The sequence below is a fragment of the Trichoplax adhaerens genome, genomic scaffold, assembly GCF_000150275.1.
Source record: "Trichoplax adhaerens TRIADscaffold_3 genomic scaffold, whole genome shotgun sequence".
Taxonomy (NCBI): Eukaryota; Metazoa; Placozoa; class Uniplacotomia; order Trichoplacea; family Trichoplacidae; genus Trichoplax; species Trichoplax adhaerens.
This window is the reverse complement of record NW_002060945.1, coordinates 187079-215024: the sequence shown is the minus strand read 5'-3', so window position 1 is coordinate 215024 and position 27946 is coordinate 187079. Positions and strand designations below refer to the sequence as shown.

At 32.5% G+C, this 27946-nt stretch overlaps 3 protein-coding genes across 3 annotated transcripts; all 3 read right to left on the bottom strand.

Moving 5' to 3' along the window:
- Positions 1-228: 228 nt before the first annotated feature.
- Positions 229-5198, bottom strand: TRIADDRAFT_23034 (uncharacterized protein; the record flags this gene model as incomplete). The annotated part of the gene is made up of 12 exons (XM_002110196.1): positions 229-330; positions 435-638; positions 731-859; positions 1080-1142; positions 1259-1369; positions 1480-1569; positions 1730-1849; positions 1953-2048; positions 2167-2269; positions 2344-2546; positions 2916-3178; positions 4916-5198. 12 exons carry the CDS (start codon positions 5196-5198, stop codon positions 229-231), a joined length of 1767 nt encoding a protein of 588 aa, XP_002110232.1.
- A 10232-nt stretch (positions 5199-15430) lies between these two features.
- TRIADDRAFT_54019 (uncharacterized protein) lies at positions 15431-24437 on the bottom strand (the record flags this gene model as incomplete). The annotated part of the gene is made up of 26 exons (XM_002110195.1): positions 15431-15509; positions 16031-16099; positions 16441-16539; positions 16678-16770; positions 16847-16947; positions 17192-17344; positions 17468-17695; positions 17849-17956; positions 18050-18130; positions 18231-18334; positions 18436-18535; positions 18651-18746; positions 18886-18975; positions 19044-19131; positions 19239-19303; positions 19414-19457; positions 20000-20105; positions 21288-21423; positions 21855-21877; positions 22005-22179; positions 22362-22435; positions 22644-22726; positions 23193-23268; positions 23402-23488; positions 23656-23756; positions 24332-24437. The coding sequence occupies 26 exons, from the start codon at positions 24435-24437 to the stop codon at positions 15431-15433; spliced, it is 2565 nt and encodes an 854-aa protein (XP_002110231.1).
- A 1288-nt stretch (positions 24438-25725) lies between these two features.
- TRIADDRAFT_54018 (uncharacterized protein) lies at positions 25726-27909 on the bottom strand (the record flags this gene model as incomplete). The annotated part of the gene is made up of 8 exons (XM_002110194.1): positions 25726-25785; positions 25891-26040; positions 26149-26197; positions 26494-26615; positions 26694-26863; positions 26971-27067; positions 27307-27419; positions 27795-27909. The coding sequence occupies 8 exons, from the start codon at positions 27907-27909 to the stop codon at positions 25726-25728; spliced, it is 876 nt and encodes a 291-aa protein (XP_002110230.1).
- Positions 27910-27946: the final 37 nt, after the last annotated feature.

The window sequence follows — 27946 nt, the reverse complement described above, 5'->3', positions numbered from 1 at the left end:
TCTAAGATTTACGATGATACAAGGGCTATCTTGTGATTTAATATGTTAGCTTTTCTGAAAATATCGTAATTTATTAATATTGGAATAGTGGATAATCGAAGTTCGAGGTATCCGAAAATTGGATAGTACAATATTTACGAACGGACTGGATATCACCTCTTAAACCTAAAATTTAGATATAGTTATGTATTGTTATCGGTACAGGATATCTTAGAGGGTAAAATAGTATTATAGATCAATTGAGGATCGCAACTGTGCTTTGTACGATTGAATGTCATCTTTCCAAACTGTTACGGTTTCATTTTTACAAACCCATATCTCTTTCGCGGTCTAAAAACGTAAATAAAAGCATTAAAGTTTTAATAGACATGTACATGGCAAATAAATACCTAAATAATTATTTGATAAATTCTGATTAAAATAATATAATCTACCTGATTTATCAATCGGAAATCGTGACTCACTAGCACCAACCCTCCTTCGAAATCATTAATAGCAGCTGCTAGGGCATCAATTGTTTCTAAATCTAAGTGATTAGTAGGTTCATCTAGTAATAACATATGTGGTCTACTCCATGAAAGCCAAGCAAATATAATGCGACAGCGCTGGCCATCTGAAAGATTTTTTATCGGACACATCTGTAAAGTACAGGTGCAAATGATTCAATAGACTTAAAACCGCACGATACCATTTATTACGCTTGATGCATGTAAGCACTAATCTACTATACCTGTTGTTTCCCAGTTAAACCGTATCGTCCAAGAGCTCTTCGCATTTCTTCTACTTCCTTGATTTCAGGGAAGCATTTCATTAAAAATTTAACTGCTGATAAGTCTAGATCCAAATGGTCTTTTAAATGCTACAAAATGGTACAAGGTTATTCTCTTAGTATCGCTTGCAGCAACATCACGCATTAGCAGTACTACTGTACCTACTAGTAATTTATTACAAATAAGACATAGATGACCCACAAAAAAATCTACGATTTACACAATAACACCATATTTAAGATTTTTTTCACTTATTAGTTAATATCAATAAGGGATAATGAAACGGTTAACCGCTTCAAGAGATCTTACTTGGTGATATCTACCAATTCGCAAATGGCCATGTTTCCTAATTAAGCCTTCTGTTGGTGATAACTGGTCAAGATAGTAAACATAGTATCAAGACTTTGTTTCGCTTAACTATCACAATCTTTCAATAAAACTGGAATCGGATAAGAAATTGATTTGATTTTATACCAATAGAGCGTTACCTCTCCATCTAACAGTTTCAGTAAGGTAGATTTACCAGCACCATTCGGGCCAACCAAAGCTACTCGAGATTCCAGGTCTAGCCCAAATTCCAGATCTTTATAAATGTAGGGCTTAATTGAGCGAATATGGAACATTAAAGTTAAGTCATTAAATCCAAACACAGTACATTGTCTTATATGACAACAGTCAATTTATGACATGATATAATTCGGGGATTTACCTTTCCATCGGAATATCGAAATGAAACTTGTTGAACCATAAGCACAGGTGGAGCAAGTTTGCCACATTCAGGAAAGTAGAATGAAAGTAACTACGAATAAAAGTTGATGTTTAAAATTGATTAAAAACGAAGGCACAATAGTTAATAAAAATAAAAGCATTTACTCTACTATATATGCATGTCGGAAAGATTAAGTAACAGCTAACAGTAAATATCTAATTCTGAATACTAGTTGAAGTGAAGGGATTACCTTATCTTGAATAACTTTTTCTGTTAACCCACCAGCTACCATTTTCGCTAAAACTTTTTCTTTACTCTGAGCTTGCCTAGCAAGTTTAGCACTACCGTGGCCAAATCGAGCTATATAATCCTTAAAAGGACATAAAAAACACCCAATTCAATTTAATTTTCAGCTTCTAAGACAGCCGATTTCCTGATAGTAGGAGAAATTGCTTTAGACAGTAATATCAAACCTTCATATGAGCTATTTGATCTTGTTCCCAGTTATATCGTTTCATTTGATTTTCTTCTAATTCAGCTCTGGTACGCACATAGGTATCGTAATTTCCCTATAAATATAATATATTTTATGAAAAGCTTACTATAATTTACTGTAGCATTTTGATAGAAAATTGGGTTCAAAAAATTTGTGAAATATCTTTACGCGCTTATATAATGGATAATTACCGAGTAACTAATCAATTGATTTTCATGCATGTGAATAATGTTTGTGCATACTCCATTAAGAAAATCTTGAGAATGTGAAATAATCACTAGAATTCGTTTATACCTGAATACAAACAAGACAACTCGTCACAGTAAAGTAAGACAGAATTAGTTTAAAGAAAGCAGAAGTTGCTATACTTCTTTAGTTCTTCTTCCAACCATACACATGCTTCCAAATCTAAATGATTAGTAGGTTCATCTAATAGCATAAGCATTGGGCTGACAAATAAAACTCGGGCGAGTGAAATTCTCATCCTCCAACCGCCGGAGAAATCTTCAGTCTTGGTTTTCATCATATCGCTCGTAAATCCTAACCCATGTAGTATTCTTGAGGCTCTCACCTACAATATTTATTAGCAATGAATCAATACGCAATAATATTATCGCATCTATTCAAATACTGTGGTATAACGTAAAAGGTTACCACATTGTCGAAGGATATATACTTTGCTAACCTTCGCAACAATTTCGAATAATGTCAATTAGGTAGTATATTATACTCTTAACAAAAATACGTATAGAAATTTTCCATGGCGAGGATCGAATGTGCAGATAAAAAAATTTTCTATTTTTGCAGTAAAATATAATAGTACACTATGGCATTAACTGTAGATTGAATACAATTTGCATTCATTTATTACATAGATATGAATGCTCAGGAGATATGTGTTGAGTTAGTATGGCATAAAATAATTTACGTAATCTTTTACCTCAGCCTTATCAGCATCTAATTCATCTAAACGTTCATAAATTTCGGTTATGCGATCATGAGCACTGTCATTTCCCTTTTGTAGTTCAGCAGTTAATCTTTCTGCCTCTTGTTCAAGCCTAATCCTCTCCTCGTCAACTTCCATAACAGCTTCAATAGCGGTTTTTTGGCTTTTACCCATCTCTTCCGATAAGTGATAGATATCAATATGATCCGGTATTGGAATATCTCGATATGTTAGACATTCTAATAGTGTTGATTTACCTATAAAAGTGTATTTCAATATTATAATCATTCTATATGATGCGTGGAGATGGAGATTTTCTAGCATTGCAATATTGCTAACTCTACCTACTGTATACTATAACATACATTCGTAGGTATCATACATAAATTGTTCAATCCATTGCTAAAGGACAACGAATAGTCAACTGTCAATAATGGATAATCAATTTATAGCTTGCACAGGGAATAATAGTACGTCAACTTTGTCAAATTCAGAGCTTCAAGTGATATCAAATCACTAAGTTTGTAGCCATCAGGCAGCACAGTAGCTCTAGTCTCCGGTACAATCTACACCAGTTGCATTTACTGTACAGTACAGGATGTAACTACAGTATAAACTTTACAAGTACATTATCGTATCTTTGTTCTATCAACCATTCAAAGTATCATACCCTATCAAACCTGTCACGCTTAACGAGGGATTCTTACTTGATTTCAACACTGAAACGTTATTACAAAACCGCAATTGAATTTATCGTTAGTCATTGCTAATTGCGCTGACTGATGACGGTACTCGTACATGCAGTACAGAACGGACTATTAAAAATGGCTGACAGTATGTAGTGATGCACCCTATATTTGCTTGTAGCGATAGCTATATTTGATTGTGTTGTGTACTATATTTAGAATAGTTAAGTTTCTAAAAATAGATATTCTTGTGCAGCTAGATTTAGGTGACTGGTAACTACTATATTAGAAAGTGTTATTCACTAATATAGCTGTTAACTAATTATGGTACAGGACGTTATACGACTTGAAATACTAAGATTGTAAAGATGCCCAATACCTTACGGTGTTGGACATTAATGGTAAAGTAATAATATTGTAAGCAGTTTGATTAATACTGTAAAATGTAGTGATGATTCATGTCTGATTGTAGACGATGTTATTGCCTTAAATAGATTCAGAGAAAAGTATATAAGGTGTACAAATCTGAGCGTAAAGGAGGGAAAAAGATTTGATATCTAATTGAGCTCAGATTACTTTAGACTAGATTCTTGTGAGTAATTAATTATTGCTGTACTATTCTTTAGAACCTTGTAATAAAAAGCTTTCATAGTACTGGATTCCTCTGTGGACTAAAATTACTGTGAAAACGATATTACACAGTAACACACACGAAATGGTTAATATCTAAACACGACCTTAAGTTATCCTAACCTCATTTTCAATATTGTCTACAGTATATTGCAGCAGAGTAGTACAGTATTGCAATATCACGTCAAAGTGAATGAGACTTTTTGAATAACAGTCGATATTCTACAGTACTTTGATGCAAAAAAGCGATGGCAGTATTCATAGACTATAGTGACAGGCCAGCCAACTCGATTCATGCAGACTATTTCATACTGTCGGTACGATTACGATCACGTGTACGCGTACGTACCGTCCATTATTCACAGTGGTGTGACAATGTCGTGATCGAATCAATGAAAAATCGCTTCATGCTGTTGTGTGCTTCTACTGTGCTGTACAGTAGTACACTAGTAGTGTGGACTATTCAGCTATGCAGGGAGTTGACTCCCGTATGGCCTCCGGCTCCAGTACTGTATACGGTATCATGGTATGTGCAGTATGTAGTCCCACTACGTATTGAATGAAGTCGTGAAGGCGATAGTGAAAATTGAAAGATGGATTTTTAAACTTTCGATTATCATTCCCGGCAACACCATTCAAGTACTTAATCCATTACCAAAAATGATAGAAATTACTTACCGCAACCATTTAAGCCAACTAACCCATATCTTCTACCATAATTAAGTTCTAATTTTGTATCAGTCAATAATTCCGCTCCATGAAAGGTCAGAGAAAAATTGGAGATATGGATATCACGGGATTGAGCGTGGCTATCTAAGACCCCGGTAGACGACCAACCTTTATCGATTGTAGACTGTTTTAAAGAATCAGAGCCGTTCGTCGACTTGGCTGCACCTTTCGATCTGGCCTTGGCTTGTTGCTTCTTTTTGGCTTGTCGTTTTTTAGCCGATTCAGAGGGCATGGTTGCTATCGTTAAGTTACTGATGAAAGAGTGATTTTTATCCGACTAATAATAATTGTACGAGTATAACGTTAGAAGAGAGAAAAATATTTTCTTGTACGGTCTATCTTGATAGATAATCGTCAATAATGACAGTCAAGAGATAGTACTAATACTTGGTTGGTAGGGTTCAATTCCTTATTAAGATAAAGTAGAGCAGAAAGGATGAAATCACTAGAGCACATTAACTTTTTAGACCATTGGTTCCTCCAATTAATTAATGCTGCAGTACGAAGACTCCCTCCAGACCCTGACCACAAATTCTCGTACAGTACACAGTATGTAATTTTAGGGTTTGTACAGTACTGTACAGCAGACTGAATGAAATAACTGATCCTTCATACTGAGTACTGTACTGAACAATTGTACAGTACCGTATATAATAAGTTTATCCACGTGTGAGTTGCACATTCTTCATTACCGCCCACCTTGCTACACTGTACAGTACTGTATGTACGTACACTTGTACAGTCTACTGTACACTGTACTATACTGTACTGTACTATACTGTACAGTACACTACGTCAAGGTAAAAGGGAAAATTCTTAGGCCGGGCCGGCACATTCTTCATTACCCGCCACCGTGCTACAGTACAGTGTATTGTACTGTACACTGTACTGTACAGTGCACGATTGTACAGTATGTGTACAGTACAGTACTGTACTGTAAAAGGGAAATTCTTAGGCCGGACCGGCACTTGCCACCGTGCGATAGTACTGTACTGTACAGTGTATTGTACTGTACACTATACTGTATGTACTGTATAAGGGAAAATTCTTAGGCCGAGCCGGCACTTGCCACAGTGTACAGTGTACAATACGTATCAAAAAGACTGTTATAGACTGTACTGTACAGTACCGTAATATTTGCTTGGAGGTTAAAGATCATCCGTGAGATTCGATGAAATAAACTTGTATTGTATAATCAAGCAACTCAAATATTTCATCGTATCGGCTACAATTTCTTTGACCGTAATCTCGATGGAATGATGCTATCTCGTATTTCGTGTAGCCATTATTGTCTAGCTAAAAATACCGAAACTGAACATTCACAAACTGCATACGCCTTATTGTAAGTATCTTGGTTACGAACTATAGAAAAAACTTCAATTTCCAGATCACTACTCAACAACTCGTCGCTAATCGCTGACGGCCTAAGTGCATATGAAGAATATTGCATAAAACATGTTATATAAAATATGCGCACGATAATGAAGTAGTTCATTTTGAATCACCGTAAAGTGCAGCTTCGATAAAGATGTTAAGACATTGTACATATACATCAACATGCTTCATTACTTATGGTACAAAACCATTGCACATACCACACATGTACACTTGTACAGTACTGTATATTATACATACTGTAGACGCACATAAAATATCATGTCCATCGATAATCTTTAGTAATGTTAATAAATGAAATTACTTTTCATAACAATGATATACCCTCTATAGTGTATATCGTTGTGTTTCCACTCTTAGTCGTTAACGTTAACACGAGGAACTTTGATACACTCCTACTAGTAAGCTTACTGAAAAAGTCCCTTTTATTTAGGATTTACTGCATTTAAATAGTATAGCTGTAATGGCGTATTATACCCTTATCTTAGTAATTCATTACCTTATCTTATGCTAACACGTTAGGTGCAGTACAACAAGTCACTGTATTCTTACATACATAACATATATTATATATATACTGTACTGTAGACGCACATAAAATATCATGTCTATCGATAATCTTTAGTAATATTAATAAATGAAATTACTTTTCATAACAATGATATAATTATTAATATTAATACCTCGAGTAATCAATCTACCTCAAAGGTTTTACTAGTAAATGTATGAGTGGACAAGAATCAAATCTGACCCAGCAAAGAGATCCAGCTGGAATAGACTGTACTACACAATTTATTCGCGACAACGTACAGCCATGGACTACTAGATGCGCGATATATCTACTAGCCCATGGTACAGCTAAGGTACACGAGATTGTCTGGTATTCAGAAATACGCACTCGAATAGCATAATAATCTTATTTGGATAGCGTAATGAGTAGGCTTTGGATCCCTTAGAAGATTCGCAATCGACTAACTCGAAGTTTGAGCTATTAAAATTGTTAATGCGACACTACACGAATAGTACAAGTATACCGTTTCATCACACCAGCTATCATCTACAACTACTTTATTAAGCGTAACCGACTAATCTACGTCGCACCGTGCTTACTTAAATTACTGTAAAACTTTCGCTGCTCATTAATACTGTTATTAGCTGTAACGACTACAGATAGTTATCAAATTACTATCTTTCTTATTATTTAACACATAAGAGGAATAGCCATAATGATAGCGAAATAATATTTCCTTTCCACATCCAAAGGGTTACCACATGTGCTTTGTGTTTCCTCCACTCTTCCCCTTTCCTTCGGGTACTAAGGTGAACAACTTGCTTGGTTTGAATTGTGTGGGACTCTCATATTCATAAAACATATCTGTTTCAACGTAGAGCAGTATAGTAAAGTCATTTCTTAAGGGTCAATAATAAATCAGTCTAACTGGATTTAAAGCCTGAATTAAGCTTTATTACAATAAAACCAACCTTAACTGTATTTACAACAGACTATATATATATATATAACATATACCCAACTGTACAGTTACACTATTGCACTGTACACGCACACTATTCTAAAATTAAGAACGTTGGCTTTGTTTGGCTTTTCTACCGAACATAATAACTATACTGCTATTTATTTAAAAGTCTATTCGTTTCTATTTTCAGATTCATATAGCTTATAATACAATTAAAATCTTAACCCTAACCCTAACTTTAAATTAATCCCATAAAAGTGATCTTAAATATTTACGATGTCTTTTGTAAGACATTTATAGTACTGATTAGCATATGTGTAGATTCTTCCAGCGTGCCCACGCGATCGACCTACTCGATAACAATCGTTTATCTCAAATTAGTAGCAATAATGCCATGTATACTGTATTTCCATCACAATGCTACTCATAGATTCCTGGTAAAATGTGCAGCCTTTGAGCATTATGATAAATAAACTTGCTTACTTAGTCAAGATGGAATAATAAATTCAATCTCTAGAGTCAACTAATTTATCAAAATTTGCAAAGTTACCTTCTGAGTCTACTATAGTGTACGTATACATTAGTAGTAGGGGAGCGGATAAACACCGGTAATAATTTTATCAGCTTTTTTAGTAAAAATAGTATGAGTAGATACGGTTAAAACTATTTCGAGAAAAATTTCAACTCACCATTGTAACCTTTCATTATTATTTATTTATATGAACTGTACTTCGAATTCATAAATTGTTGAAAAAATAACAAAGTTTATCTCTACCATCTAGTGTATCTTTAAATCTCTCTAAATGATTGCATCAACAACTTCTAAATTATGCTGCTTCCTGCACATTACCGTTCTGTGTACTTTGTGCAAGTGTATGACGCAACACGTACAGATACTCCAATCATGAGAAACAAGGGAGATGTAAATCCAATTAATTACAAATTAATACGTAAATTGATTTTATTGTGGTACCCTATAACATGTGTATGAGTATGTCTTCATTTTGCAAAATAAAAGCTTGATCATCAAGCAGATTATTATATCACTAATACATATGGTACTTACTTCTATCTTTTATTGAGATTAACTACTATACAATTCTACATTTTAATAACTTGACTCAATTACTCTTTACATTTTTCATTACTAAATTGATATCAATATTTCTCTCCTTCTCCGTACTCTTCCTCTTATGTATCTTATTAGAGTATTAGTTAGGTATCGGATTATCCTTTAGAATGACTGAAATGACGTCAAACTTTAATCTCCTTTCAATCAATGGCTTAAGTTTAAAAAAATTGCCTAGATGTTATTGTGTTCCCGATAAAAAAAAATAATTGCTTTTGTTCAACATGTCAAGATTTCAATTCAATATTAATTAAAGATTTTTAATTTAATTTTTAATTTAATTTTGACAGCGCTTTAAAACAACATCATAAAATCACATTATTAAACTTTTGTAAGATAAGAATTATAATTAAAAAGAAATCTACAGAAGATTATTTTGAGACTGATGACTTTAAGATATCGAGAATTGTCCGTATTACTGTTGCAGTTTGAATAGTCCAATGTAATTCTATCTTTAACGGTTGCCATTTAGTATATAGGATTGCGGAAAATCAACCGTTATCCAATATTTATGATAATAAAAAATTTAACATCATCAGTACCGAAAGTATTGATATATTCGATGCTCTTATAAGGGTATACTTTCAAGCCAGACAGCTGCTCAAACCGATGCTAAACCGGAATTGACACAATATTGCACTATAGCAGAAGATATACACTTTGAATAGAAATTGGTAGATCTTGAGAAAAGCAAAATTATTAAACGCGAAGAATAAATAAAAAACAATTTTTTAAAAGCGGTCAATTATTACCTTAATAAGAAAGCACGGTCAAAAGTTCGCTTTAGCTAAAATTAACGGATACGTTCAAAGCAAGACAATACCGCGTTACAGAGTAAAAGGGTTACACCTTGATAATCTAGGAAAAGTCAAATTTATAAATAGCATTGTTTTATTGATGATGTTGGCTATTCCGAATCTGCATATGATATCTTTGATTGGATGTTACAAGATCTACTAATAACTAACCAGATGGAATTAAAATTTTTATTGTATATCTATTAATTGGCGCAAATCAAAAGAATTTTCCGCTCGTTGATTTTAAACTAAAGTAGAAACTAGCTGCTTGATTGTATTTACTTTTATCTCGAAAGCTTATTTCTACTTATGCCTATCTATCCTTTCTCGGACATTATATGTACTCGTATAATGATAAATTGGATCATTATTTTCGTTATTGCGTGATCATATTACTCTAAATTTGGTGTACTTAATTTTCTAGCTCAGCGGCATTTTTTTCGGACCATTTCAACCGAAAAGAATTTAGTGCTGATAATAAAGTACGTACTGTATACTATAGAGGTTGAAAGAGGGAGAGAGAGATTGCAAGAAAGAAAAAGAAAGCAAGATGGATCTTGCATTCTTCATCATCATGGCAATTCTATTATTTTTATCAATGATTGTAAATACTTTGGTCATTTTGATGATGTTTCGTGTACGCAATTTGCAAAATGGATTCAATTATGTCTTGACTAATGTTGCTGTTACCGATATTCTTCTTACGCTAAGTATGATTTATATCATCATGAGTACATCTGGTATTCTATCTGTAAGTACAATGCCTTTGGTTCATATCATTTTATGTAAGGTAAGCCACTTTTTAACTTGGTATGCGATCACTGTAATAGCTTGGACAAATGTTGCTATTGCCCACTATCGTTTTATTCGCATGCTAAGTCCACTGTGGCGACGACGAGCAACAAAGTTACATACAAAACGCAGGATGATGATCATTTGGATCGTAGCTCTGTTCATAATGATAGTGCGACTTTACGGTTATATTGTTGGGTATCGCTCCCAAAAACGCCCGGCGACGACTTTAGTATATACATCTTCACTAAGTAATCCTACTAATTTTTCAACAAACAGTCCGTACTATTCTCATAACGGAAGTTATTATAATACTACTACTAACATTACTACTGACGACGATATAATACCAACGATATACTTATCAACTGTTGCAACAAACGCTATTGAAACTCATGTCCAAGTAACTTTGTGCAATTGCCTTCAATTTACCCTGCCATTAGAATATTACGTGGCTAAATATCTAACTATAGTTTCAATTACTCTATCTTATTGCCTCCCGTTCGCTATTACTTTGGTCATTTATGTCATCCTTGGTTATCGGTTATGGATTATTTTTACTGGACGACGAAAAGGATTAAAACCACGCATTATACAAAATTTAGCCCGGTATCGTAAAAATACTATAACTTTCGCCTTTCTATTCGTTATTGTAGGTATCTTGTGCGTTTTGCCTTTAGCTATGTACGAATTGTGGCCATCGATTCTAAGGCCGGCTGACAATATCATTTTTCTTAATATAGCTACTACATCTGTTGTTGCATATCCTTTAATTAATTCCTTACTCATTATCTGTATAACAAATCACAGCCTGGATTATCTACTGGTAGCTTGCGGTTGCACCCGATTTAGTCATCACTCTATAACTAATCCATCTTTAGCTACATCAAGGCAAAACTTAAAATCCAATTACAACATATCATTACGGAGTATAACTGCCACAGCATAGCTATATCTATAACAGAATTAATATTTTAATTTGACTCAGTTATTATCGAACTGACACAGTAAAATTCATATTAAAATGTTGTATGTGTTCATTTATTAATACCGAAGATAATCGTATTTTTTCACTTTTACGGATAGACAAAAAACCGTGATATGGTTAGATTGTAGCTATTATAGCAACCACAAAATGATTACGGTAGCCAAATTGTTTTAATACCAGAAAGGTTGAAATAGATTCAATCAATTGTGTAGCTATTACTTTGAATAATTCTACGAGGAATGGAACAGTTATACTCTGATTGTAGCTAACAAACTGTGCTAAACTAAAACGATACTATGATGTTGGTGATTAGTAAACTATTATCACATAACTGATCACAACTTCAAATGACTTCCTGAGCGAGAAAAGTCACCTCTTGACTTTATTTAATATTTAGAAGGATGATCTACAAAGGAATTTCGATATCAAAGACTAGAAAAGTTTACTTTCACTAATATAACGCTTTGCTTAGCTTTCTGAGAAACAAAAATGATCACGTTTGGATACGTTTTGCGAATAATAATAGAGTATGAATATTTTTTTAATGTTGAATAGGTTTGAATAAATTATACAAGCAATAAAATTAATCACCCTTGTCTGTAGGTAGCAAAGATTCATAAGCTACAACACTATTTGGATGTCAAATGGATACGAATAACCTAATATATTGCTTGGACTACCTTTATTGCCGTTATATAATTAATCTATGGCAAGGAGTACTTGGTGCAGATTGTTTTAATGTTAAAATAAATTTGAATTTTAAGTGATTGCATGTTGACTAAATGTGATGTATATCCATGTAAAGTAAATAACAATAAACTATAAAATGGTTTTAATAGGTTAAAAAATTTTAATAGCACAAGTACGGTAGTCATTGATTTAAATAACTTTATAGGTGGCAATAGTTGCAACGTCTTGACTACAAGCGAAAATCTTGATACACAAAAAGTATAGATTCAAAAAGTTGGAAAGGCTAATAATCGTATTAGTAATCATTACTTTGAAGATTGTGTGAGCAATAAAGGTTGCCACATTTTGCCTATCTATGGTAAATAACGATTTATGCCATAAGTGTTTGAATAGTTTAATGCCAAGAAGATTTCAAGAAAATAAACAATAACTACAATCATATTATGACCATAAATAGCGAACGGATTTCATTGATAACTCTTAATTATAGCCTGAGTAGAGAAGATACTAGATTTCGAAAAGGCAGTTCTTATTACACAGATTCGAATTCTTTATGTACGCATTTAGTAGCACTCGTTAATTACTAAATACCACACACAATCAATACAAAATATAAGAATTCAAAAGTTTATACACTATTTCATAAATTAGATATATTACGGAATTTAAAATTGTTACACGAAAAGATAATTCTTTGATTTGAATATTAATACACATAGCAACTAATATTGCAAACAACAATATAATTCTTTCTAAAGTTGATATGAACTTTCACGAAAATAAATATAAACATATGCGTATACTTTAACATATAAACTTAATCTAGCGTACAATCGAATTATTATGATTATGGATAATGTTAATTACTGTACTGTAGATTGTCTCATTTCAGTCCTACAAGACATAGAAACTAAAGCTACAATAATATTAAGAGGAAGCTATTACTATCATAGTAGTAAATAGTTATTTACGAAAAATGCTTGCAATAATGCGAATTTAGGAGATGGTAAGTACTTTTAATGATGTTGTATCAGTATCTAATATGATAAAAGGCATACTTAAATGTACGCTAAACTATTTAGTAGTATACGAATAAATAAATTGCTTATAGCTTTATTAGCGTCATTGTTACTGATATCTAGTTTATGGCATTACTGAATAATATTGCTAGGCTAAAAAATAACAGGATACAATTCGAACTTGTAGAGAAACGACTATTTTCAATTAAATATTAAAGCAGATAAGTTATTGTTGTATGTTAAATATAGATAAATAGTAGTATGGCTGTTAGGCTTTGGTTATTAGCGTAATAAATGGCTGAATCAATGAACTCAAGCACAAGATACGCCTACTTGGTCATGTTTTATGATTTTAATTTAGTTCTTATTTAAGCTGATAAAGAATTCAATCTTGACTTGAGGTAGTTTATTAAATGGAAAGAGCTTTAGAGCTATTCACATGCTGTGAGGCTTATAGTATTTCAATTGAGAATGTTCAAAGACTTTAAGCAAAGTCTAGTAGAAACTTGCTTCAGTAATAGCACATAATTTTACATGGTACCAAATCGGAATGGCTAGTAAGTTATCATAAATATTTATTTACGGTATTAAAAATTAAATTTCATCTATAGCGATAATGATAAGCTAGTTAGCTTTATCCGAATTGCGGTAATATATGACCTAATTCTAGTACAATCGTATTATCTCGACAATCAGTAATACATCATGGCTTAACAATTTTGGACAATAATTACCCAGATAACTTATGACTCTTGTAAAAGCAGCCATGCTTAATTTTTCAATCAGTCGCCTCACTAAATGACAGTTATTTCTATTGCAATGATGAAAGGACAATACGCCAGCTTTTAAGAAAAGGAATTATTATGTAACTCTTTTTGTACGATCACATAATCCATAAAATGATTAATGGATGATAGGAGAAATAATTAATACGACTAAATTAATATTGTATTTGTGATGCAATTAGGTTGTAGTACGAGTATATTCAGTTAATGCGTGTGGTTGTGTAAAAATTCACTCTATATAATAATGTACGATTTTACATTTCTTTTCATTTATCAGTTAAGCACAAGATAAATTAACTTTAAAATACTTTATTCCTGTTTTTAAAATCACTGTTGGTAAGTCTTTAATCAATATAGTAACGCAATCTAACACATACGAGTAGATCCCTGTAAAGAAGATACCTTCATATTTTACGAGCTCAATCTTATATACCAATTCACTTACAGTTCGTACCCGTACAGTTAGTAACACATACGTATACTAGATATTTAAGCTCATATATATGCGCGGTACTGTACCACATCACCTTAATAATTGCTATCATCTGGTAACTACTGCGCTGTACTATAGCGAAATGAATATTTTAGTAAATACACATAACAACTGTTCAATCTAAATATAATTGATAGGACGACTGTTAATTATTGCACTATTTTCCGTCATATGTTTAATAATGAAGTTCATTTATACAAGATACGATAGATAACTGACATATCCTATATCAAAGAACAATATTTTAATGTCGAAAGCTAAAGATTTATAAACAAAGTTGTTGCATTCTAGTTCTATTTACGTTGAGATGCTACACTCCTAGTTTGCGACATTGTTATGTAATGTTTAAGCCTATATTAAATAGTAGGATAGCAACCGAAAATCAAACAGAAGTTTGTTATTACTCGATCATGATTAATCAATCTATTTGTCCAAAATGAATTATAATTATTAGGAACTCATAGATAGTAATGGAATGATCTTTATAGTTAGCGATAAATCGGTAAAGAAAATTTCTTATAAGTAATGATACAAGGTAGAACGTGTAGTAGAATCAACAATTTTTCATATGGTAATTTTTATTTTTTAATTGATAGCGCGGTATTTATTATCTTCTGTCTTGAAATCGAATTTTTGAATGATTATATCTAATATCATTTCTGATCTTAAATTCATCCCTTTTGTAATATCCAAAAACCAATAATATCCAGAGACAAATTCGCGTGGATTTCAGCTGGACTACTTTAGTAACGTAATAGTAAATTACGCTTAGACACTAAACCAAATAAAATCTTCCCTGTTACTCATAAGACAATGCATGAACAACTAGAAGAGTAACTGCTGTTAAAAGGGTTTTATTTATATTGAAAAAGAATTTGTACAGTGAATAATATTAACAAAATTATTTGCTATAAGCGCGTAAAAACTTTTCAAACAGTCTGCATCGAAAGGTATATCTGAACATTCTAGTCTTATCGATCCTGATTATATATGATGTTGTATTATACATTGAGTTAATTACTTCAATTATTTTATAAGTTAGCACAGAAAGAACCCAATTCAGGGCTATTAATCTGTGCATTAGTATTGCAGTACTGGTTTTTGTATTATTGTTATAGAATACTTTTACATTTTGTAACGCAAAATATTGATACAATAGGCATGTTCAGCCATACTGTAAAGAATCGATATCGATCCTGTCACTATCAATTGCCGATATATAAAATGTGTGCAAATTATAAAATAGTGATTTATAAACCACATATAAATTTAATTATTTTAATATTGTTCCTGGGTGAGTTAATTGAGCATTGAAGGTATCCATTTTGTTTTCCACTTTTCCACCTAAAATATTTGAATTTTCTAGTATCAGGTGTTCTAGTTGCCTACTACATTTTTCTCTAAATGGAACACGACAAAGAGGCATTAGATACTCTATCATTCTCTTTTGCTACTCATCTACGATTATATGCTATCATCATCATAATAAGGATTAACTAACCTTGATTTTAGACCATATTTACCAACTGGGATATTACTAGTCGGTAATTTATTATTTTCCAGTGGAACACTATCGCAAAATAAATCAGTACAATGGATATTGTTATCAAGATCACTTCATTGCTTTAAATTTTTGCTAAGTAACGATATATTCATATTTCAAAAGAGATACTATTTATTTGGCGTAATGTGTGATTTTATTTCGACGTTACAGCTTTTAGCAGCATAAAATAAATATTGAATTAATGATAAGTATTCATAAAAACTGAAATAAACCCAAATTTTCGAAAGCTGATTTGTTAATTTGATAATTAACTAAACCCATTTTATACTAACTTTACTCTATCGTATATCACAAAATAAAATTATTTTTCTGCCTTATATGCATTTGTAGCTTTAGCATTTGTATACCTGAAATCTTCTCTATCTTTCTCAATTTCCTCAAGAATTGGAAATTCTGCTCTTACCATCTCTGGTGTCAGCAATGGAATATCAGTATCTCTCTCTTCCCTGAATCAAATAATTATAGATTGACTTGCATGGGTAAAAATATTTACTAAAGGTATATATGTATCTTAGTCTCCTACGATAAATATGAATAAATTATGAATTGTGCTGAAATCAGTTTAACGTGAGATGCATGCTTACTTATCCTCCAAATATATACGATCATCTTCCGGTAATTCAGTTAATAATGGAGGTCCTTCTTTAGGTAATAGATCGTCATCAAATGGATCAGTCCTAATGTGCAGTTTAAAAGATAAGAGTGACTTAGTCAATGACTTTTCGATACTGGCATGAGGTATAACTATTTTACCATCGTGGCACCCAAACGCTTGAAATAGTGGGCGTAGAATTTAATGCCAGTAGACTCTGACTAGAAAATCTTTTCCATTTCATAATACCTGGAATGACACTCTAGTGCAGATAAAATAAATTATTCAATTAGAACTTATACGTATGCTCTTATACTAATACCAGTTGTAAATAATTGCATGCAGTCCTGTAATTGCTACATTTATTACTAGTAATGATGTCTGGTACTTTCTACAACACTACTATTATTTTCGAATTTTAAATGCTAATCAATTAAGTCCATGAATTGACAATATAGCTTGATATAGGCTGTGACAGATTTTAGAACAGCTTCTGATGCATTTACCTTTCTATCTAAGAAAGGTTTTGCATTTTGGTTGCCAGTTGGGTTCATAGACGTGTGTTGCTTAAATCTTGGTAGCGGACAAAAGTAATAATCTTCATCAATTTCAGAATACTTTAACGGCGGGTAATAAGCTTTTATTCCAGGGTATGGATTCTGGTAAATAGAATAAGCCGAAAAATATATTAGTATAGTAAAGAATTTATGACTTGATTGATATTATTACTTGGAAGATCTAGTTCAATGTACAGTATAAATCTGGGATTAGTAAATACTTACAAAGATGGTCATAGGAGGGTATTCTACTGGCTTGAGAATCCCCATTGGAATTTCAACCATTTGTCGTTCCTCTGCACCTTCTTCGATATCATCAAGATCGTTCGGTTCCTCGTTAATCGTTTTTATTTCAATACCTTTAGTTTCAGGTACTTTTAAATCAGCATCAACTCGGTTAGCTTTATAATCAGCAGAATTTGCACCAACTGCTGGCAAACCAATTAGTTCGTCCTAAAAGTTTGAATTTGGTAATATCATATCGATGTAATTACAATTTAACATACAGCTAGAGCCATATTTTGAAATAGCGGACGACATGGAGCCAGTATTAATTAATTATAAAGGCAAGGGCAGTGACATATTATTGTTGTATTATTATATCACCTCTGCTCCAACACGTAGTGATACAGAAGTATTCGGGGTGATATATCCTTCAAGAGAAGATTGAATGGCATGTGGCTGATAGCCCATAACGCGATATTGCTGTGGCACCTATTTAGGATAAATACGTATGTTTACAAAAGCAATAATTATTACAGAGATGTAAATCTTAGTTAAAGTAGCAAAATAACATGACGAACTTACCTTGAGATCAAAGTACGAAAGTAAATGTTTTGATGTTAGACCGTTTGTGTCTGTTTGCACTTTACCAATTGCATCAGGTTCCTATTACGCGAAAAAAAATAGTAATTGTGGGATATTTCTAATTTCTTCAGGTACGATATCAAAACTTATCCTCAATTCTCTTCATAATAGGTAAACATACCATTTCGTCTTTCACCGAATAGACAGGTATTCGAAATTTTAATACTCGATCAGGCCGTATAGATAGCGGTACTACATCTAAAGATTCGAAACTTCCTTCTTCATCTTTATATAAAATAAAGTCACTTAGCCTCGAAAGCTTGATGTTACCAGTCACTTTTAATTGGAATAATATGAATTCAATATCTATCAAGGTACTATTTTACCTGTCGCAGGCGATATAGGGCGATGATGTCCACGTCGCCAGTTATCGACAAGAACTTGTAATGATTCTAGATGCTTTTGTGCTCTTTCTCTTATAATAATCTGTCGTGTAATGCCAACAATAATGTTACTCATCCAAAGATTTCAGTTAAAAATTATCGATATCGGAATAATTACTTTGTATCAACATGTGCGTTTACAATCAAGTACTGTATACCTTTCGGGCAGCTTGAATAAATCGTTGTAAAACAGAATGTCGTTTCGCCCAATTATCGTTACTGTAAACGTCAAATGATGGCTGACAATTTGGTAGCTAGAATAATACAACGATTCGTTATTTTACGTAGACATTTAGTAATTTTATATGAAATTTGATTGCATTGATTTACGCTAGATTAAGCTGTAACTCTTTAGTAAATTGAGAGAGAACAAGTAGAAATAGTTAATTTTACCTCGTTTGCATTTCTAAATATTCTACGATACGAACAATTTACAGCGTTCCTATTACTTTCATTTAATGTTATGGATTCTTTTCGAAATATCTATTAAAGTAATATGATTTAGTGAGATCAGTAAGAGGATTAGCTCTTAATTCATAGCAAATATTTACTTTGTATGATTCTTCCGAATGCTGTCTGCTTTTTAGAATTACTTCCTGTTGCTCACTTGTCATTTTCTCATCTCCTCGATGTACCATCCTGTGATAATTTTATTAGTTGATCACTTTAGTTTAATGATAAAGTTAGCATCAAATCGTTGTTCGCTATTTCATTCATATATATTTAGTGATCCATCGAATACAAACCAGCGTAGTTGATTTGCTCTTTCTTCCATAACAAATTGACGCACTTGCTGTTCGAAAAATGCCTCCTACAAAGAATATAGATTAATTGGGAATTGAAGCACGTTTACCATATGACGAATAAGCGATTATAATTAACTGGAAGATAACAATATTTTTTATAGTACGTATAGTTAACCTTCAGCTGCCTGTTAGCTTCCGATTTTGAGACTACTTCAACAGCTATATATTGATTTATTGTTGGATATCATACGCGTACGTCGTTTAAAGGTGACAAAAAGAGGGCAAAATAAAGAAAGATTTAGTTAATATGCAGGTATAAGTAATATGTTTTTAGAATCTTGCTTGCTCTATTTAGGCCTGTATAGCATTAATTATATTATTAATAGATAATTAATATATGTTCTGATGGATTTACTTCATATTAATTACTATATTAGTTCAATAGTATCTCACAAAATCGTAAGAATTACTGTAGAGTGTAGATATAATTTCCTTTCCTTCATCAGGTGTGGTAATTGAATTTAGTAAGTTTATTTTCTTTTGCTGTGTGTCTATGATTTCTATTGCAGGTAAGTGTGCTCGTACAACTGTCCACAAACACATCACAATGCACATCGTAATATGCCAGTATGTACCCACTATACAAATTTCTACAGTAACTCTATTTACGCGTATTTTCTATGATCTGTTTTCAACTATTGTAGATATAGTACGGAATCTAGATGAATTAAAAGTTTTGAAGTAAATGCAATATAGGTTACCTTGTTTTAATTCTTTAACATTCATTTTCCCGTCTTTTTGATTTAGGACGCGTGCTACTTCACTAGGACAACTCAAGGTAAGCGGTACCTTCATATCTTCCATGCCCTAAAAATGATGTAGTGACGTTAATTAATGGTTGTAGTTTCCTATAGAATATCTATAACAAAGGTAGTACAGTAAGCTTGTATACGCGTTATACGTACGGGTTTATGCATCATATACACTACAAAATTTGTCAGTATGTTTAGCCTACAACTGTGCATTTATCAAGAAAAAAAATTTAAATGTACGGCTTTATTTAATTTTATTATACAGTATAATATCAGTTTTCGTACGCCTATAATACTAACAGACTAGCAAATTTGATTCAATTACAGTACAATAGTATGGGACGTCTGCTAATAATTTTACATTGAATATGTATTAATTAATATTTAATATAGCCAGTATTTAATAGATTATTTCAATTTCGCTTTCATTGCGAATTTTTAAACCGCAGTAGCTATACTAGATGGTAATACGGTGTGACCGTAAAATCATTTAATTAGAGAAATCTAAATCAAGGATTACTGAACAAGTAATTCATTCATTTTCCGATAATCCTTTAGTAAGTCTATGAATGCGAGTATTATAATTCGAGGGGATGGGCAAACTTTTGAGTAAATCCCGTCTATATATACAACAAATAACCGTGTCGAAACAATCCAATATTTTTATATACCTAATTATAGTAGTTGCATATACGCGTATTTTGTATAACTAAAGTTTTGGTTTTCATTTTTGGCATGCCTGACACTATTTAGTGCTTAGTCTGTCCGGGTAAATTTGTTCATTTTTGCGAATGAGTTGTAATACGTCACTGTGCGTAATTTTTGTGTACATTATATCGCATTCAGTGTATATATATATATAAATATGTATACGGTACGTAGAAGACCAGCAATAGTAAAAGCGGGCTTTTAACTGTAAATAACTGAACAATTTTGGGAATTTTATGAAATAAATTTCGAATGCTGCAGTTATCGAGAAAGACGTACAACAAAAGTGCACTGTACTGTACGTGCTGCATCCTGTACAGTACAGTACATACATTTTTACGTACTGTAAAGTACAGTACTAACAAGGCATTGCATTACAGTACATACTGTACTGTACAGTACTGATACTGAAACGCACTGTACCGTCATGAAATATGCAAAATATCTATCCCATAAGTGAAGGGGTTTGGTGTCCAGTATAATAACGGATGATTTGGCACGGTCGCGCTATCAGTAGGGTGATCCTTACCTGTTGTCTCTTAAATGAGACACAGATTAAGGATACACATGATGATCCGAGAGTATGACTATTCCATGAATTAAAACTCTCGCATAGCAGAGCCGGCGACGACTTTGTTATGGTTGCTGACCATTCTACCCTACTGCTAAGTGTCAATAAAGTAAAAATTATTATGTCACTATTTCTTGAGCAATGCAAGCTTCGAGCGAGTTTTTGTCTACAAATGGCCTCAGTTACTTACTGTACTGTACAGTAGTATACCGAGATTGCTTACTGATTAATTTAACAAGCTTCCAAAAAATATACTGTACTGTAGATACTGTACAGTACGGTATATTGATCGTACCCTGCACGGTACTGCAGAACTGTTATACTGTAAGTACTGTTAGGCATAGTCTGCTAGATTGCCAATTATAATTATTATGCTGTACAGTACTGTATATTGTGAGCAATAAGTGTTGGGGAGTCCAGCAGCCATTTCACTGCCCGCAAGTATTGTTATTTGGCTTAATTAATTAATCAGCATTCCATTGCAAGTACAGTGTAGTTAACGTTAACTTAATGTACATTTCTTACTGCGATAGTATTTTCTGTCCTGGCTGTTTTACGCAAGTGAGTATTTTTAAATTGACTTTACTATTGTGGTGCTGTATACATTTTCTTCCTCAGATGAATCTAAACACAGTGCTGGATACTTGTAAATTGTACTTGTACATGCATATCTACCTTAAGACCAGATTGAACCTTTACAGTCTTCTTCATAGCTTTCTTATACTTTGAGCGTTCTAATGGCTTCAGCAACGATGGATCAGTTATAGAATCATAGCCAGGAATTGTTATGATATCGTTGTCTTGAAAAGTTTGACTACTCTCTTTTTCATGTTCTTCTATTAATTTTTTCCTAAAATTTTCATGAATACAGGCCGTCATAACGGTGTGTCACACGTTAGATACCAATAAATTTGTATAAATATATATGTATGTATATATGATATACACGTTAAGAGCTATTAATTGGTTTTATTGAACAAATCAAAAATAATACCGATAATTTAATTTATAAGTGTATTAATAATCACACACCTAACAAGTCCAGGTTCTGACGATCCTATTACCGTGCATACAAACGATTCTGAATTGAATTGCGAAACTAAGAGCTAGCAATGAAATGGAATGATTAATTCGAATATCTAATATTTGATAATAGTTAATTAATAAAATCTATTTTAGTCTTGCATCAAGACTCGCTTTACAAGTAAAGTACATCAAAATACGACTATAGCATATTTAATTAAAAATTATGAAATGACTTTTAGCGATCTATCTATGCGCATTCGTTATCATCACTGCGATTATTTATGTTACCTGAAATTTCATGTGGGCGGTTGCGTAATCATTCGGGGTAAAAGTAACGACGATGTCTTCCTGGCTGTTAGCTGCCACGCAACCTAAAAGAGCCAAAGAAATATGAATTTAATATGTTTTCGTCATCTATATTCGGAAAACAGACTTATCAGTTGGTGATAAAAATAAATTCTTGCCTGACATGGGATTTATTACGTATGCATCATTAGATTCTATTATTTTAATTTCAAATTCAAAGTCAACTGGAATATTTGATCGAAGAGGAATAGTTTTTGAAAAACTAGAGGTGTTCGATGTATAATAAATCATTCAAATCAGTATACATTAGACATACATATTTGATATCGAACCCATCTTTACCTATGAGCTAACGGTGTTTTAGGGAAGTTAATCTTCTTTGGAAAATCAGTAGACTTTACAAGTACTGGATAAGCATGAATTGGTATCAATAGATTCTCGTCATCCTGTTAAGAGAATAGTCATATTAATCACAGTTATTAAAAGTCAATTATCTTGATTCTTAGATTACTTTGCAGTGTACACGAATACAGTCATCGTAATAGATCCAATCTTTTGGGAAAAGTTCAACATTGACTTCAATACTTAAACCAGGAACGAGACGGGCCTGTTTAGTTTGGATTTAGTAAAAGAATATCAAATAGGATAACATATTCGATAAATTTATCGAACAAATATAAACGCAGCGACTCATACTGACGTAAATTTGCTCATTTAACTTCGGATTGACTTAACTTTACCTGTTTTTCATAGCTTATTTTGAAATATGAGGTTGTTGGCGGTATAATATGAACACGTTGAGGATCCGCCGAGATATTGGTAAGTTTCTGTTTTCGTAACGGTAAATAATTAGAATTGAATATGATACCATAGCTACTATAATGTAAGACTAAAGTTTCTAAAATGATATGATTGAGTGATTTTATATTTTCACTCGTAATTGCTTGCATCCAAGAATTCAGCTATAAAATCTTTATATATCTACGGAGATTACCAATTTATATTTTTCTGTCTTGCCGATCTGAAATCCTGCGAAATGAACTTCGGACGGTTTAGCTTCAATTACAGCATTATGAGCAACCTGGCCAAATATTTCTGAAAGAAATTTCCGTAATAATTGAATAAGAAGATTCGGAAGCTTATGCAATAGGCGCTTAATTCCAACGAACTGATAATTGTTATTCAATAGGACAAATAATTATTCTAAGTAGTCTTGGTTCTTCAAGTTTTAAATCGAAATAGAGTATAGCAAGTGTGTTCTTGAGAGAGTAATCTTACAGATTGACCGAAACATTTTTAACTTTATAATAACAAATGACATGGCATTATATCATTTCTGTATATTTATCATATATATATATAAATTCTAATATATGAGTAGGTTTCTCATAACAATTTATCGTAATATTGAAAACTACAGGTGCTTTACTGATACGATTATTATGTTTGTTAAAAACTGTCAACGGATGCCCATAAAACTGAAGAATAGTTATTCATAAATGTGGATGTTATAAACAAATCACATCGTTTACGTTGGCAGTAGTTTTAGTAGTTAAGCTACATCCTAATGATCCTGTTGAAGAGCTTCTGATGCGCTAATTTGTGATTAAACAGTACACTATGCGTATTATAATTCTCGTGAAGCTAACTTTATTCATACTGTAGCTTACTTGTTTCGACAAGATGATTTGGCACAGATTTTTCATGTAATGGTTGCGTGAAGATCTCTGAGTCTAAAGATGAAAGTGGATGATTTGTATTCACCTCTAACGCCATCTTGGTTCTTAAATTACATGATTTCCATGGTTACCACGTCAGTACCGATTTTTATATAAAACACATCGTACAGTACAGTACACTCGTTCTGGAAAGATCATACGATACTGTACACTGTACAGTATCATACGTACTGTATGAATCAGTACAGTACAGTACACTGCGTAAATTTTTGTACTGTGAACTGTACAGTACAGTACAACACAGTACGATAGTGTACAGTACAGTACAGTATACAGACTGATACAACTGGACGAGTCGTACAGTACAATATGATAATCCATGATTAGCTAACGAATAATATAGAATAATAATAGTGGTTCTGTGTTCTCACTTTATATGAAGGAATAAATAATAGGATATGATCTAGGAAATTCTAAATATAAGAATTTCCAAGAATACTTAAACCTCTGTTACCCATACGATCGCATACAGTGCCGTGCTTTCGCCGAACAGTCAATCCTCCCATCTTTATTTCGAAAATACTAATGAATTACTCAACATTAGAGATGTAGATTTATAGACACTTAAGTACAGTACAAGGTATATGCTCGTATATACCGTACGTTTATAAAAATCATTATCTTAAATTTTACATTAGCGAAAATAACTATTTGAAAATATAATAAAATGTACTCATACGTTGCTTATACTGTAGCATACTCCGATGTTTAAATACTGTTTGTAACGATAATATATATAAAAATTTCATATCGAGGAAATAGTTCTGGTGTAATAAGGATAATCATCGATAAGCTGTAGATGACATATCTTGTCGCAGTGCATCTAACCGATGCCTACAATTACCGTATGTATATTCTTATTTATGATGATTAGTTAATAAAATGGTCATATCTATTCTATTTACATCATATAGCAGAATAAGATGAAATTATATTAACGATGCAACCGCGATTATAATCCAGCGGTATCCTGTACAGAAGTAGCAGATTCGTGTATGATAATTACTGCATATAATTAAGAGGAGCTGGTAGCTCTATATTCACGTACGGTTGTATGGGATTGGAATTTGGGCACATTCATTGTACTACAATAACTGTAGTAACCCATACGATACGGCAAGTAAATTAATATTGGTAACACACTAATAAGATAATATTTTATATAGCTCCGCAAAAAGCAGATTATGAGAACAAAATTGCTATAAATTTTAAAATGTAAGTATTCATATTTAGATTGACAAATGACAGTATCAAAATTGAATAAATTGCAACCGCTTCGAGATTTTATTCCACTCGGATGGAAAAAAGCGTAGAATAAATTCTTTTCACTTCCTTGGAAGAAGGTGCCCTTGTTGTAAGCGGAATATATCTAATCCTCTCATCATCTGTTATTAAAACAACATTAACTAAGTTTTGATAAGAAGACTAATCTGATATCTTTAATAAAGTATTAAAATCTGATGAATACGTAATTACAACAATATACATACGTCCTGTACCAAATAGGCATACGAACCTTTATTCAAAATTGGTTCTTTACCACCAAATATAACAAATTTCTGCGTTGGCGGACATCGAATAAAGATAAGATTACTGCGGGTGATTTGATCGCTCCAAGAAATTAATAGGTTTTGAGTGTTCTGTTGTATGAGATTTCTATGATTATCCTTTGATTTCATTCTACGTTGCATCACATTTACTATATGCCTCAAGTAATTTTATTACTAAATGGATATGATCATACATACATTTATGAGTGACGCTTCATTTGCTCTTCTAATGTTAGCTCCTACAGATCTATACAATTAATAGAATAAGACAAAATGTTGAAGCAGGATAGTGTATAGTTTCATACTTTGTAGGCGATTTTTAGATAATGAGGAGTAGACTGAAACCTTTTCAAACGGTTGCATTTACTATCGTGAGCGGATTGTCTGGTACCACTCTGAGCTCTGACGGTATAATAGCGCAATCTTTTATGTACCAAAACTTTTTCCCTAATATTTAGTAATAGGTGTAATAAACGCACTGATTCACTGATTTATATTTATGATGGTTATAAACAATGTAACGAAAAATCTCAGCGTTGTTACCCTTGAAATACAGCCCCTGCAAATCGGCAACTATCTATCATTAAAATGCTAACAAGTTGATGATTTTTTCGGCTCAGTAGCTGATGAAATCTGTTTGATATTAATTCACTTGTCGTCGTTTCCTGTAACCAAACATAATGACACCGGAATTTACTTTGAAGGTATTAAATGGCAGAGATTAAACTCATAAAAGACGTCACCTTTCTTGCAGATAATAGTACTCGATGTATTGATATTAAATTTCCATTGGAGTTCCGAAACCAGAGATAAGGAGAACCATCTCTTTTTTCCAAGATAGAGTCATCGACAATATTTCCTTCATTATCTTCATCTTCCTCATTCGCATCACTATCGATAGCTGAATCTTGTTCTTGTCCAATTTAAGTAGGATTGGGATATTAATTTTAGAATACATTATAAAATTGCCCAGTACTGACATGACTTAGGAATATGTTTATTATTTATTATATTCATTACTTATTGATTCGTCATGTTCATTTTCTGTTAGAATGGTAAGATTAGCTAGTTTTCGTTTAAGATTTTCGACGTGCCAGTCTGATTTAAAGTGTTGCCGCTGCAATTGAATGATATTAGTTAGTAAATGCAATGATGACAGTTTTTGATAATACTTTAGAATGCTTTATTATAGTGCTCGACTACAATTCGACCAATATAAGAACTTTATGACTCATAAAATGATACCTGTAATCGCGTGTTATCATGATAGCAATGGTAGCTGATGTAATGCATACGTAGTTCAATTTGCTAACAATTCTATACGTGAAGTAATATATAACCGCAAATCGTATGCACCTGATCAAAAACACTGTCGAAAGCTGCTCCACATTGGCGACACGTTAATCCTTGTACGAATGGATGATTTCTTGACCATAGGTCATGTGCTGGTAACCTTATTTCCTCATCTTCTATATCCGAAAAAGCAATAAAAATACGATGATGAAGCATTTATTACGACTAGCAATATTCGTAGATTGACAATTGGGTATAATCTACAATATACTGTACGCATACATATGAATCCGTTAGTAGATATTATCTTGTGTTGATTGTAATATAGATAAGATTTTTAAAGTTAAAATTATTTACATTACAGTAGTGTACTGTATATACTGTGTATGGCATACAATGGACCATTAGAAATATATTGGTATCCTTCTAGTGGTCCATGAGCATACCTAGTATCTGATTTCTTAATAGCGAGGGCGATATAGAGAATAGAGTACACAACTGCACATTATAATTATGATTATAAAGCTAATGTTTTAGTATCCTTTACTTACGATTGTTATTACTTTCGGCCGATTTAAGGTTTTCGTTATCCAAATTTAGGCCTACCAGGAGTTCTTCAGTTTTGCTATCGAATAGACTAACTATCCTCGCCAATTTTTTTTCCATCTCTTTGAACTGTTGATGTTTAGCATAGCAATACAGT